The sequence below is a fragment of the Prionailurus bengalensis genome, chromosome B4 (assembly GCF_016509475.1).
Source record: "Prionailurus bengalensis isolate Pbe53 chromosome B4, Fcat_Pben_1.1_paternal_pri, whole genome shotgun sequence".
In the NCBI taxonomy this organism is placed as follows: domain Eukaryota; kingdom Metazoa; phylum Chordata; class Mammalia; order Carnivora; family Felidae; genus Prionailurus; species Prionailurus bengalensis.
In genome coordinates this window covers 29,722,891-29,738,882 of record NC_057358.1, presented here as the reverse complement: position 1 = coordinate 29,738,882, position 15,992 = coordinate 29,722,891, and the positions used below count along the sequence as shown (strand labels likewise).

Genomic DNA, 15,992 nt, shown 5'->3' with positions numbered 1-15,992 from the left:
ACAGTTAATATCAGTTTCATGTATAGGATTTAGTGATATCACTTACTTACATACAATACCAAGTGCTCATCACAAATACCCTTAATCATCCATTTAACCCATCTCCCAGCCCACCTCCCCTCCAGTAACCCTAAGTTTGTTCTCTATAGTTAAGAGTCTGATTTATTGTTTGCCCCTCCTTTTTTTACATGTTTATCTGTTTCTTAAATTCCACATATGAGTGAAATCATATGGTATTTGTCTTTCTCTGAATAACTTATCTCACTTAGTATAATACTCTCTAGCTCCACTCACGACATTGCAAATGGCAAGATTTCATTCTTTTTTATGGCTGAGTAATATTTCAGTGTGTGTGTGTGTGTGTGTGTGTGTGTGTGTGTGTTACATTTTTATTCATTCACTAGTCAAGCTGTAGTGATCAAGACAGTATGGGCACTGGTGCAAAAACAAACACATAGATCAATGGAACAGAATAGAAAACTCAGAAATGAACCCACAACTATAAGGTCAATTAATCTTCAACTAAGCAGGAAACAATATCCAATCAGAAAAATAGTCTCTTCAACAAATGGTATTGGGAAAACTGGAGAGCAACATGCAAAAGAATGAAACTGAACCATTTTCTTACAACACACATAAAAACAAATTCAAAATGTATTAAAGATCTAAATGTGAGACATGAAACCATCAAAATTTCAGAGGAGAACACAGGTAGGAACCTCTTTGACATTGGTCATAGAAGCTTTCTACTAGATACATCTCCTGAGGCAAGGAAACAAAAGCAAAATGAACATCAAAATATAATGTCTCTGCACAGTGAAGGAAACAATCAACAAAGCTAAAAGGAAATCTACAGAATGAGAGAAGATATTTAAAAGTGACATATCCAATAAAGGGTTGGTATCAAAAATATATAAATAAATTATAAATGACAACACCCAAAAATGAAAATCCAGTTAAAAAATGGCCAGAAAACATGAATAGACATTTTTCCAAAGAAGACATCTAGATGGCTAACATATGAAAATATTCTCAACATCATTCATCATCAGGGAAATATAAATCAAAACTACAATGAGATATTACCTCACCCCATCAGAATGGCTACAATTAACAACACAGGAGACAAAGATGTTGGTAAGTATGCAGAAAAAAAGGAACTCTCTTACACTGCTAGTGGGAATGCAAACTGGTGTAGCCACTCTGAAAAACAGTATGGAGGTTCCCCAAAAAGTTAAAAATAGAACTAACTACTACTAGGTATTTACCCAAAGAAATAAAAAATACTGATCTGAAGGGATACTTACACTTCAGTGTATATAGCAGCATTATCAACAATAGCCAAATCATGTAAAGATCCCAAATGTCCTCCCAGTGAATCTTGATAGGAGTCAGAAAGCCCAGCCAATTTTTACTCTGAACTTTTTCCTTTCAAAAATGAAAAATACAAGGGGATAGGCCACATCCCAATATACCCAGTGGACACCTGAGGACCTCTTCTAAGGAAGAAGTTAACTGGAAAATGGTGGACAAGTGCATTTCTTAATTTCTTTTGAATAGTGGTGCATAAGTGGCTGTAATCACAACTCTTGACATCAGGATGACAGGAACACAAATAATGCTGTCTGGTTTGGGGTCTGAGGCCAACAGCAATGGAACTCTTATCCAGACCAGACTATGGATGGGTCCTCTTGGGTCAACAAAAAATTCCATTGTTATGGCCCCAGAAAATAAATGTATTAGAGATATGTGTTAGAGATATATTGTCTATAAGAAACTGCACTCACATTCTTCCAAGCCCTGATGGAAATTGTTGCAGTTAGAGCCATTTTAGGGGAACATAAGAAAACAGTTAACTTACCTAATTGCCAGCACCTAGCACCTTTGTCTCCCAAAAATCTTCCTGGGAAATAAGATAAATAATTTCACTCTTTGCTGATCTTAAGACAGAAAAATCTCCTGGAAACTATGTCCCCATTCAATAAATCTATTGGCTTATGCATCTGGCCTTGAGTTCATACTCAATTGATTTTGGTCATTCAATACAAAGGACAGCCCTTGGTACTAGCAGTATCTGACACTGACTGATGTAGAAACTATTGTCCACAGTGTGGGAACTTGTTATGCAACAATTGATATTGCAACCCTTTTCAGTATCCCTCTGCCTGGGAATTATTAGTATCAGTTCATTCTTGTGTAGAATGGGTGTAACTCATCACTCATATCCTTCTACAAATCTATGTAAATTTTTGATCTGTCACCAATGCATAGATCATAACTTGGAAATTATCCCACTACCAGAGGGAGGAATAGCTTTCTATGTTATTGATAATATCATTACATTGGTTCCAGACAAGGAATTAACCAAAACCAAGGGCTAGACACCTTGCTGATGCACAGGTGGTAACTTGATGGACCATTATTACAAAGTTCAAGAACCTAGTACCCAAATGAAATTCCTGGGCATTATTTACAAGAGGTATGGTGTCTCATCCCATTAGAAGAAACTGGCTTTGGCCCTCTATGCTACAACAATTATAAAGGATACCTGATAATTGATGGGACTATTCACTTACTTGCATGCTCAATGCCCCCTATCACTGGGATTATAAGAAAGGTCATTTATTTTTAATGGATCCACAACCAGAAGAATGACCTGGAAGCCCTCACACTGAGGCAACCCTTCCCCTAGGCTCCTCTGATCCATTTTGCTTTTCGAGTTACAGATCTCAACAATGTCTCTCTTTGCCAGTTGGAACTTTAGGAAGAAAAACACTGCCACAGATAAGAGGCATCTGTTGGACCTTTGAATCCATAATCTCTACCAGTAGCTAGGTGAAAAATATACACCCTTTAAGAAATAATTAGTGGTCTATTATTGAGCTTCAGTGGATACTGACATATGACTCATGACTGTGAAATAGTCTCAATACAAGCAATTCCAACCAGAAGTTATCAATACTTTTGTTTTTGTTCTTTAACTATCTTAGGATATTCATACTTTAAATCAAAGTGTAAAAATCTCTATAAAATATATGTTCAAATACATATTCATGAACCAAAGTAAAGAGATTTGATGAATATAACTTAAAATAATTTAGGTTTATCTATAATTATTCTACTTACTAATGAATGTTTCACCTTGGGAAGTTTTTTGTTTCTTTACTTGCATTTCTGTTTCTGACTTTGAGTCTTGATGCTTAAGCATAAGGTTTTTATCTGGTACATCATCATTAGCTACATAAAGAGATACACTTAGTTCATTAAACAGAAAAACAGTTCTATTTGAAATCTCTAGAGATCAAATTTATAACAAGTATATAGCATTATTTTCTCTCATTTTTATTACCATAATGCTAGACCTAGGACTTTATGATGAGAAGAATTTTAATATGTGTGTGTTGAAGTAGTCTCATTATTTCATAAACATTTCTTGTCATAAAAATATATTTTATATTAGTTCCTACTTGCTTTGGATTATTTATAGTTTAGGTTAATATATATATTCATAGCCCAAACAATTCAAATGCACGCATACAAGATTATTCATTACACCATATTTGTAATTATCAGATACTCAAAAGCACCCAAATATATAAGCATATGAGATTGGTTAAATAACAAAGTAATATCAACTATGATGTATAGTGCGGTACAAAGAGTTACACATGTGGCTCTAAAGTAATTTTAAAAATTACTATATCCCAACTTTAAGGGATTGCTAAGAGGTAAGTTTATTTGGGAAAAAATGCAAATGGAAGCTATCAAGTATGCTTTTAGGAAAAAAAGAATGGGAAATAAAATATATATATATACTTTAGAAAAAGAAACACAGGAAAGACAAACCAGAAAATAAAGTAGTTTGTCATCAAAAGTTGTGTAGACTCTTCATGTAGATTGCACACAATGACTACTTGATCTAGGCATGTCTCTGGTGCTGATGACAACCTGTAATGCAGTGAATTTTTCTCATGTTTAATGAAAAGGAATGTAGGACCCTCAGGATTACTTTGCCCAGGGACCCAAAGAAACCATGAATAATTTGCCTCCAGCATAAAGGAAGTAATCTTATTAAATGTAGTTAGGGACAGTGGCACTTTGTGAAGTGTGTCACTGCAGACTCCCTCATTCAGGAAGTCTTTCAGTGGGCACTTTGCCTAAGAAAGATGAAGAAGGGGGCAAGTGGAAGAAACAACATTAATACCTGAGACCCTCTCTTTCCTTAGTTAGCTACTATTTGGTCTTGAACTGGTTTGGTCCAAATAAGGTGAGTTCTCTACCAAAAAAAAAAAAATTGGACCACTTTTACAACCACCTACAAGGTGCTCTGCAAGCCACCTGATAGTTCCTTGGTTCAACAATTAGGAGCGAGTATAGTAAATGATGAGATTGTTTACCAGACTCCGATCTAATTTCATTCTTGCAACTCTCACTGGTTACCTAGCTCAATTAAACCTCCTTACAAGGTGATGTCAGCTGGTTCATGGAACAATCCAGATCTTAACTTAAAAACTTCCAAGAAAAGAAAAAGCAACTACTAGCAAGATACCAACTTTTCACTAGCAGCCAGAATGATGTACAAATGATGAGTACTTACTCCCGGACCACCTGGTTAAAATCTTTCCCAAAGACATCTATGGGTCTTGTTACTCAACAATGGGTCTCCAGGAAGAGATTAAAAATCTCTCCATCAGATACTTGTGACCAGATAATGGTCACTGGGGCATAACACAGAGCCCCACTAAAGTCCACATAGTGATAACTCCTATGACTATTCTCTCCAGGACTCCCAGTGAATCTTAAGATGAATCAGAGAACAACCTCCTACTTTTACTCAGATCTCTCAACTTTAAAAAATAAACAAGACTATGTGTTAGGCCAAGGTCCCTATGACCCTATTGGTAACATGGAGGCATTTGGCAAAGTCACAGTTCATTGGGGAGGTGAGGAAGAATTGTATTTCTTGGGCCTTTTGGACCAAGATGAAGGAGTAACAGATAATACTCTCTGGTGTTGGATTTGAGGCAACCAACTATAGGTATACCCCTTCAGCCACCACCACCCCAAACCCTATTGTTATGGACTCCACTACTGAATGTGTTGTTGATCTATATGTTTGTATACCAGTGCACGCCCAGCCCCACTCCCTTATCCCTAAGCTATGACAGGAAATCCTGCAATTGTGACCATTTCAGAGACCTCATGTAGAAAACTCTGAACCTAACAGATTACTACTGCCTAGCGCCTTTAACTACCAAAGCAACTACTTGGAGGAAAAAAGATACAGCTTCCTTATTCTGAGCTTAATGAAGCACAAGTTTTCCATGAGACTATTTCTCCATTCAGTAGCCCTATCTAGCCTGTGGATTAAGCCCCTGGTGTCTGGAGATTCAACTGACTATTAGAGATGCAATGCAATCATGGAGCCCTGTGCAATGATGTTATTCAATATCATTACTGTCATGCAGGTCATTGCCTAAGCAGAGGGAAATATGTATAAAGTAATTGATATTTCAAATGTCCCTTTCAACATTTTTATCCACATGGATGCTCAAGATCAGTTTGCCATATGTGTAGTGAGTTGCAATATACATGTAATGTCTTTCCATAGGCCATGACCTGGAAAAAGTCCCACTCCCACATGGAACACTAGCTTTCCACTATACACTGATACCCTCTACAAATACTGATACCCTCCTTTGAACCTAAACAAGGGTACAATCCAACAAAGACAGAAGGCACATGGATTCACATGTGGTAACAAGACTGGGCCATTAATACAAAAAAAAAAGCACAAGGACCTGGTAACCAAGTAAAATCTCTGGGATTAAACTGGGAAGGGGCAGTGTGCTTCATTCTATAAGAGACAATTGCTAAGCTTTTAGTATCTCTAAGCCCCAAAAAATACAAAGGAGGCCCAACAATTGGTAGGACTTTTCAGCTACTAGTGCTTTAGCATTCATCATGTGATCATCTTGATGGAATTCATATATCAGGATACCACAAAGGTCTCTATCCTTGAGTAGGACATAATCATAGAATGACTCAGAGGCCCTCCAACATACTACCCACTCTGTACCCAGAGTGAGTCTTTGACTCAAATTTGTGTTTGGGTTATAGTTCTCAGTAACCTCTCAGTTCAGTGTTTAGAGCCTATGGCAGAAAGATACTGCTAGAAGCCAGAGTTGCCCATTGGGCTTTGGTACCATAATCTTCTGGAGTCAGCTGAAAGGTACAATCCCTTTTTTTTAAATTCTCAAGTTAGTTAACATATATGTAGTCTTGACTTCAGGAGTAGAATCTAGTGATTTATCACTTATATGTAATACCCCATGCTCATCCCAACAAGTGCCCTCCTTAATGCCAGTCACTCATTTTCCCCACTCCCATCAACCCTCAGTTTGTTCTAGGTACTTAAGAGTCTTTTTAAAAAAATTTTTTTAACGTTTATTTATTTTTGAGACAGAGAGAGACAGAGCATGAACGGGGGAGGGTCAGAGAGAGGGAGACACAGAATCTGAAACAGGCTCCAGGCTCTGAGCTGTCAGCACAGAGCCCGATGCGGGGCTCAAACTCACAGATTGCGAGATCATGACCTGAGCTGAAGTCGGCCACTCAACCGACTGAGCCACCCAGGCTCCCCATGTACTTAAGAGTCATGATTTGCCTCCCTCTCTGTTTTTATCTTATCTTAACTTCCCTTCTCCTATGAAAGGTGAAATACTTTTAAGAGACTATTATTGGCCTGTTATATGGTTTGGCAAATACTGAGTGTATAACCCATGGATATGAAATAGTCTTAAGACTAGAGAAAAAAACAAAAGTTATTAATGATTTTTCTTTTATTCTGTAGCTATTTTGGAGTACTCACGATTTAGGTTAAAATGTAAAATTGCTATAAAATATAAGCTCAAATACTGATTCATGAATAAAATAAAACATCTTTTGATGAGTTTAATTTAAAATGACTTAGAGGGTGACATCAGCAAGATGACAGACTAAGAAGTCTCTGCCCTGAATTCCATTTAACACTGATTTAACAACCATCTATGGATAAAATACATTTATGAGAGCTCCAGAGTTTGGTTGAGAGGTTCCACCACACCAGTGAAGCATAGCATCCTAAAACAGCCATATTAAAAAGGGTAAGAGGAGCACCTGGGTGGCTCAGTTGGCTAAGCATTCAACTCTTGATTTTGGCTCAGGTCATGATCTCACAGTTTCGTGAGTTTGACCGCAACATTGGGATCTGTGCTGACAGTGCAGAGCCAACTTCAGATTCTCCCTCCCTCCCTCTCTCTCTTGCTCTGCCCCATCTATGTTCATACTCTGTCTCTCTCAAAATAAATAAAGTTAAAAAAATAATTTTAAAAAGGGCAAGAAAAATGACTTCACTTTATCTGTATCACTCCTCTACCAAGCCATCACAGCTCTGCACTGAAAGAGATGCCTTCATTCACAATTTCTCCCATGAGGAAAAGAGAGAAGTGAGTTTCAGGCTTCAAAATCCTTTCATGATGATCCCTGAGGCCCACTTCTATCTCTCCTCACCTAGAACACTGAAGGAATCAGCATGGCTTGATTATTTGAAGGCAGCTAAAAGATCAAGCTCTCAAATAAAAACACCTAGCTTTATACTTGAAAGACCTGGAAAGAGAAAAACAAATTATGATCAAAGTTAGCAGAAGGAAAAGAATAATAAAAGTTAGGGCATAAATAAATAAAAATAGAAAAACAATAAAAAAATCACTAAACTAAGAGTTGGATTTTTGAAAAGATAAACAAAATTGACAACCAATAACTAGGCTAAGAAAAAAGAGAGGACTCAAATAAATAAAATCACAAATGAGGACTATTACTTCTGATGTCACAGAAATTTTTAAAAAATTATAATGGAATATTATGAACAATTAAACATCAACAAATTGGGCCAGCCTAGAAGAAGTGGGTGAATTCCTAGAAATATACAAAATACTAAGGCTGAATCAAGAAGAAATAGAAAGCTTAAATGGGTAAGTAACAAATAAACGTATTGAGAGTTATCAAAAGGCACTCAACAAAGAAAATTCTAGGATCAGATGACTTCATAGGTGAATTTTACCAAAAATGTGTAGAAAAATTAATACCAACCCTTCTTAAACACACACACATAGTGAGAGAGGCAAGGGGTGTGTGTGTGTGTGTGTGTGTGTGTGTGTGTGTGTGTGTAAAGAGAACATTTCTTTTTATTTTATTTATTTATTTATTTATTTATTTATTTATTTTTTAATGCTTGCAAATATTTTTATTTTTTTTATATATGAAATTTATTGACAAATTGGTTTCCATACAACACCCAGTGCTCATCCCAAAAGGTGCCCTCCTCAATACCCATCACCAATCCTCCCCTCCCTCTGACCCCCCATCAACCCTCAGTTTGTTCTCAGTTTTTAACAGTCTCTTATGCTTTGGCTCTCTCCCACTCTAACCTCTTTTTTTTTTCCTTCCCCTCCCCCATGGGTTCCTGTTAAGTTTTTCAGGATCCACATAAGAATGAAACCATATGGTATCTGTCTTTCTCTGTATGGCTTATTTCACTTAGCATCACCCTCTCCAGTTCCATCCACGTTGCTACAAAAGGCCATATTTCATTTTTTCTCATTGCCACGTAGTATTCCATTGTGTATATAAACCACAATTTCTTTATCCATTCATCAGTTGATGGACATTTAGGCTCTTTCCATAATTTGGCTATTGTTGAGAGTGCTGCTATGAACATTGGGGTACAAGTGCCCCTATGCATCAGTACTCCTGTATCCCTTGGATAAATTCCTAGCAGTGCTATTGCTGGGTCATAGGGTAGGTCTATTTTTAATTTTCTGAGGAACCTCCACACTGCTTTCCAGAGTGGCTGCACCAATTTGCATTCCCACCAACAGTGCAAGAGGGTTCCCGTTTCTCCACATCCTCTCCAGCATCTATAGTCTCCTGATTTGTTCATTTTGGCCACTCTGACTGGCGTGAGGTGATACCTGAGTGTGGTTTGGTTTGTATGGGAACATTTCTTTTTAAATCCATTTGGGCTGATATAACAAAATACCATGGACTGTGTAGCTTGTAAACAAAATAAATTTATTTCTCATAGTTAAGGAAGCTGGGAGTCTAAGATCAAAGATGCAGCAGGGTTATGTTCTGGTGAGAACCCATTCCTGACTCAGCTTACACCTTCTCACTATTCCTTACATGACAGAAGGGATGACGGATCTCTGTGGGTCTCTTTTATAAGAACACTAATCCCATTCATGAGGGCGTTACCCCCATGACCCAAGCAATTCTCAAAGCCCTCACTTCTGATGCCATCATATTGGTGATTAGGAGTTCAACTTATAAACACAATCATTCACTCATAGCAAATTCTGAAATCTCTTTTTATGAGGCCAGCATTACCCTGATACCAAAGCCAAAGACCCCACAAAAAAACCCACAAAACAATAGGCCAATATCCCTGGTGAACATAGATGCAAAAATCTATAGAAAACAGAATTCAATAGCACATTAAAAAGATCATGCATCATGACCAAATGGCATTTATTTTAGGGAGGTAGGGATAGTTCAACATATGCAAATCATTCACTATGATATGCCACATTAAAGAGCAAAGGATAAAAAAAATCACATGATAATCTAAACATGCAGAAAAAAGCATTTGACAAAATTTCAACTTTTCATAACAGATTCTCAATAAATTAAGTATAAAAAGAATTCACCTCAACACAACAAAGGCCATATATAAGAAAAGCTCACAGCTAACATCATACTCAATGATGAAAAGCTGAAAACTTTTTCTCTAAGATCAGGAACAAGACAAGGACATCCACTCTCACCACTTTTATATAATGTGGTATTGGAAGTCTTAGCCAAAACAATTAAATAAGAAAAAATATACAAAGCATCCAAAACTGGAAAGAAAGAAATAACACTGTTTCTATTTGTAGATAATGTGATATTATATATGGAAAAGCCTGAAGCCACCACCAAAAAATAGTTAAAACTAATAAATTCAATAAAGTAGCAAGATATAAAAACAATATACGAAGGTCAGTTGCATTTACACATATTAACAATAGAGTAGCAGAAAGAAGTGAAATTAGGAAAACAATGTCTTTTACAATAGCATCCAAAGGAATAAAGTTCCTAGGAAGAAATGTAACCAAGGGGGTGAAATACCAGTACACTGAAAATTATAAGACATTTATTAAAGAAATAGAACACATAAATAAATGGAATTATAGTCCATGCTCATGGATTATATGAATTAATATTGTTAAAATGCCTATATTACCAAAAGCAATGTAGAGATTGAATGCAATCCTTATCAAACTTCCAATGGTATTTTCACAGAAACATAACAATCCTAAGATTTATATGGAACCACAAAACCTCAAATATCCAAAGCAATCTTGAGAAAGAACAGAGGTAGAAGCACCACACTTCCTGATTCAAACTATATACAAAGTTATAGTAATCAAAACACTATTGCTATAAGGACAGACACATAAATCAATGGATCAGAATAGAGTTCCCAGAAATAAACCCATGCAAACATGGTAAATTAATGTATGATGAAGGAAACAAAAATAAATATTCGATGTAGTCTATTCAAAAAATGGTGCTGGGAAAACTGGACAGTCATATGCAAAAGAATGAAACTGTGCCACTGTCTTTCACCATACACAAAAATAAAGTCAAAGTGTGTTAAAGACTTGAGTGTAAGACCTGAAACCATAAAACTACTAGAAGTAACCATAGGTGGAAAGCTCCTTGACACAATTCTTGGTGATGATTTTTGAATTTGACACAAAAAGTAAAGGTAACCAAAGGAAAAATAAACAAGTGGGACTAAATCAAGCTCAAAAACTTCTGCTTAGCAAAGGAAACCATCAACAAAATGAAAAGGCAATGTATAGAATGGGGAAAAATATTTGTAAGTCATATATCATATGAAGGGTTAATTTCAAAAATATAAAGAACTCATACAACTTAATAGCAAACAATCAAACAACCCAATTAACAAATGTGCAGAAGATCTGAACAGATATTTTTTTCCAATAGAAGTAACACAGATGGCCAACAGGTACATAAAAAGGTAATCATCAGGTAAATGCAAATCAAAACTACAAAGAGATATCACTTCACATGTTTTAGAATGGCTATTATAAAAAAGACATGAAATACGTGTTGGTAAGGATGTGGAGAAAAGGGAACCCTTGCATACTGTTTTGTTGTTTGTTGTTTGTTTTTTGCTTTTTTGTTTGTTTGTCTTTCTGTTCTCAAGTTAGCTAACATACAGTGTAGTCTTGGCTTCAGGCGTAGTTTCCAGTGATTCATCACTTACATATAACACCCAGTGCTCATCTGAACAAGTGCCCTCCTTAATGCCCATAACCCATTTTCCCCACCTTGGACCCCTAGCAACCCTAAGTTTGTTCTCTGTATTTAAGAGTCTTTTTTTTTTAATTTTTTTTAACGTTTATTTATTTTTTTATTTTTTATTTTTTTAAATTTTTTTTCAACGTTTTTTATTTATTTTTGGGACAGAGAGAGACAGAGCATGAACAGGGGAGGAGCAGAGAGAGAGGGAGACACAGAATCAGAACCAGGCTCCAGGCTCTGGACCATCAGCCCAGAGCCCGACGCGGGGCTCGAACTCACGGACCGTGAGATCATGACCTGAGCTGGTCAGACGCTTAACCGACTGAGCCACCCAGGCACCCCTGTATTTAAGAGTCTTTTATGGTTTGCCTCCCTCTCTGTTTTTATCTTATTTTTCCTACCCTTCCCCTATGATCATCTGTTAACTTTCTCAAATTCCACATATGAGTAAAATCATATGATATATGTCTTTCTCTGACTGACTTATTTTGCTTAGCACAATACCCTCCAGTTCATCCACATTGGTGCAAATGGCAAGATGTCATTCTTTTTCAAGATGAGTAGTATTCTATTGAATATGTATGCCAATTCTTAATCCATTCATCAGTTGATGGCCATTTGGGTTCTTTTCATACTTTGGCTATTGTTGATAGTGCTGCTATAAACACTGGGGTGCATGTACCCCTTCGAATCAGCACTCCTGTATCCTTTGGATAAATTCCTAGTAGTACAATTCCCAGTAGTACAAATCCTAATAGTGAAATTGATGGGTCACAGGGTATTTCTATTTTTAATGTTTTGATACTCCATACTGTTTTCTGGAGTGGCTGCACCAGTTTGCATTCCCACCAACAGTGCAAGAGTATTCCCCTTTCTCCGCATCCTCACCAACATCTGTTGTTGCCCGAGCTGTTAATTTTAGCCATTTTGACAGGTGTGAGGTGGTATCTCAGTGTGGTTTTGATCTCTATTTCCTTGATGATGAGTGATGTTGAGCATCTTTTCATGTGTCTGTTTGCCACCTAAATGTCTTCTTTGGAAAAGTGTTCATTCATTGTTTTTGCCCATTTCTTCACTGGATTATCTGTTTTTTTGGGGTGTTGAGTTTGGTAAATTCTTTATAGATGTTTGATACTAACCCTTTATTTCATATGTCATTTACAAATATTTTCTCCCATTCCACCAGTCGCCTTTTAGTTTTGTTGATTGTTTCCTTTGCTTTGCAGAATATTTTTACCTTAATGATGTCCCAATAGTTCATTTTTGCTTTTATTTTCCTTGCCTTCTGAGACATGTCTAGTAAGAGGTTGCTGCAGCCAAGGTCAGAGAGGTTGTTGCCTGTTTTCTCCTGTAGTACTTTGGTGGATTCCTGTCTCACATTTAGGTCTTTCATCCATTTTGAATTTATTTTTATTTATGGTGTAAGAAAGCGGTCTAGGTTCATTCTTCCACATGTTGCTGTCCATTTCTCCCAACACCATTTGCTGAAGAGACTATATTTTTCCATTGGATACTCTTTCCTGCTTTGTCAAAGATTAGTTGGCCATATATTTGTGGGTCCATTTATGGGTTCTCTATTCTACTCTTTTAGTCTATTTGTCTGTTTTTGTGCCAGTACCATACTGCCTTGATGAGTACAGCTTTGTAATACAGGCTAAAGTCCAGGATTGTGATGCCTCCAGCTTTGGTTTTCTTTGTCAACATTACTGTGGTGAATTAGGGTTTTTTGTGATTCCATACAAATTTTCAGATTGTTTGTTATAGCTCTGTGAAGAATGCTACTGCTATTTTGATTGGGATTTCATTAAATGTGTAGATTCCTTTGGGTAGTATGGACATTTTAACAAAATTTGTTCTTCCAATCCATGAGCCTTAAATGTTTTTCCATTTCTTTGTGTCTTCTTCAATTTCTTTCATACACTTTCTATAGTTTTCATCATACAGATCTTTTACCAGTTTAGTTAGGTTAATTCCTAGATATTTTATGGTGTTTGATGCAATTGTAAATGGGATCAATTTCAAGATATGTCTTTCTCTTGTTTCATTTTTGGTGTATAGCAATGCGACCAATTTCTGTACATTGATTTAATACCCTGCAACTTTGCTGAATTCTTGTAACAGCTCTAGAAGTTTTTGGTGGAGTGTTTCAGGTTTTCCATGCAGAATATCATGCTAAGAATCAAAGTTTGACTCTTTCTTTGCCATTTTGAATGCCCTTTATTTCGTTTTGTTGTCTGATTGCTGATGCTAGGACTTGAAATAATGTTAAACAATAATGGTGAGAGTAGATATCCCTGTCGTGTTCCTGATCTCAGGGGGAAAGCTCTCAGTTTTTTCCTATTTGGGATGATATTAGCTGTGGGCCTTTCATATATGGCTTTTAGGATAAGGTATGTTCCTTCTATCCCAACTTTCTGAGGGTTTTTATTAAGAAAAGATGCTGTATTTTGTCAAAATCTTTTTCTGCATCTATTGGCAGCATCATATGGTTCTTATCCTTTCTTCTATCAAAGTGATGTATCATGTTGATTGATTTGTGAACACTGAACCAACCCTACAGCCCAGAAATTAATCCCACTTGATCATGGTGAATAATTCTTTTAATATACTGTTGAATTCAATTTGCTAGTATTTTTGCTAGTAATTTTTTAGAATTTTTGCATCCGTGTTCCTCAGGGACCTTAGCCTGTAATTCTTTTTAGTGGGGTCTTTGTTTTTGGAATCAAGGTAATGCTGGCTTCATAGAATGATGGGGCACCTGGGTGGCTCAGTCAGTTAAGCATCCAACTTTGGCTCAGGTCATGATCTCATGGTCCGTGAGTTTGAGCCCTGTGTCGGGCTCTGTGCTAACAGCTTAGAGCCTGGAGCCTACTTCATATTCTGTGTCTCCCTCTCTCTCTGCCCCTCCCCTGCTTGCACTCTGTCTCTGTCTCTCTCAAGAATAAATATTTTAAAAATTTAAAAAAAAGAATGAGACTGGAAGCTTTACTTCTGTTTCTATTTTTTTTTTTTTTTGCAACAATTTGAGAATATGTATTAACTCTGCTTTAAATGTCTTGTAGAATTCCCCTGGGAAGTCATCTGGCCCAGGACTCTTTTTTTTTTTTTTTAATTTTTTTTTTCAACGTTTATTTATTTATGGGACAGAGAGAGACAGAGCATGAACGGGGGAGGGGCAGAGAGAGAGGGAGACACAGAATCGGAAACAGGCTCCAGGCTCTGAGCCATCAGCCCAGAGCCTGACGCGGGGCTTGAACTCACGGACCGCGAGATCGTGACCTGGCTGAAGTCGGACGCTTAACCGACTGCGCCACCCAGGCGCCCCTGGCCCAGGACTCTTATGTGTTGGGAGATTTTTGATAACTGATTTAATTTCTTTGCTGGGTATGGGTCTGTTCAAACTTTTCCTTTCTTCCTGTTTGAGTTTTGGTAGTGTGTGAATGTTTAGAAATTTTCCCATTTCTTCCAGATTTTCTAGTTTGTTCGCATATAATTTTTCATAGTATTCTCTAATAATTGTATTTCTGTGGTGTTGGCTGTAATCTCTCCTGTTTCTATCATGATTTTATCTATTTGGGCCCTCTGTCTTTTCTTGTTGAGAAGTCTGGCTGAGGGTTTATCAATTTTGTTTATTCTTTCAAAAATCAGATCTTAGATGCATTGATCTGTTCTACTATATCTGTTCTAGTATATTCTACTATATTGCTTATTTCTGTTCTAATCTTTATTATTTCTATTCTGCTGGGTTTGTTTGGGCTTTATTTGCAGCTGTCTTTCTAGCTCCTTTAGGTGTAAGCTTAGGTTGTGTATTTGGTACCTTTCTTGCTTCTTGAGATAGACCTGAATTGCAATGTATTATCCTCTTAGGACTGCCTTTGCTACATACCAAAGTGTTTGCACTATCGTGTTTTCATTTTCATTTGCTTCCATATATTTTTAAATTTCTTCTTTAATTCCCCAGTAGACCCATTCATTCTTAAGTAGGAAGTTCTTTAACCTCCATGTATTTGGGGACTTTCCAAATTTTTTCTTGTGGCTGATTTCAAGTTTCATAGTGTTGTTCAGTGTTGTGATCTGAAAATATGCATGGTATGATCTCAATCTTTTTACACTTCCTGAGGGCTGTTTTGTGACCCAATATGTGATCTATTTTGGAGAATGTTCCATGTGCACTAAAGAAGAATGTGTATTCTGTTGCTTTAGAATGAAAAGTTCTGAATATATCTATTAAGTCCATCTGGCCCAATGTGTCATTCAGAGCCATTGTTCCCTTATTCTCTGCCTAGATGATCGGTCCATTGTTGTAAGTGGAATATTAAAGTCCCCTATTATCATGATATTATTATCTATACATTTTGTTATGTTTGTGATTGATTTATATATTTTGGTGTCTTACGTTGGGGCATAAATTTTTACAATTGTTGGCTCTTCTTGATGAATAGACCCCTTAATTGTGATAGGATGCCTTTTTTCAACTCTTGTCAGACTCTTTGTTTTAAAATCTAGTTTGTCTGGGGGCACCTGGGTGGCTCAGTTGGTTAAGTGTCTGACTTCAGCTCAGGTCATGATCTCATAGCTTG

General features: G+C 36.7%; 1 protein-coding gene across 2 annotated transcripts in view; it reads right to left on the bottom strand.

The window, feature by feature from the left end:
• LOC122474025 (coiled-coil domain-containing protein 7-like) overlaps nt 1-15,992 on the bottom strand; it is a 347,700-nt gene that overhangs the window by 160,978 nt on the left and 170,730 nt on the right. Inside the window, exons 3-4 of one of the 2 annotated variants that reach the window (XM_043564967.1) lie at nt 3,127-3,237; nt 1,862-1,903 (exon numbers count right to left, since the gene is read on the bottom strand). In XM_043564967.1, the coding sequence (XP_043420902.1) occupies nt 1,862-1,903; nt 3,127-3,237 (153 nt within the window). The remainder of the gene's footprint in view (nt 1-1,861; nt 1,904-3,126; nt 3,238-15,992) is intronic. The other variant, XM_043564968.1, reaches the window with a different exon arrangement.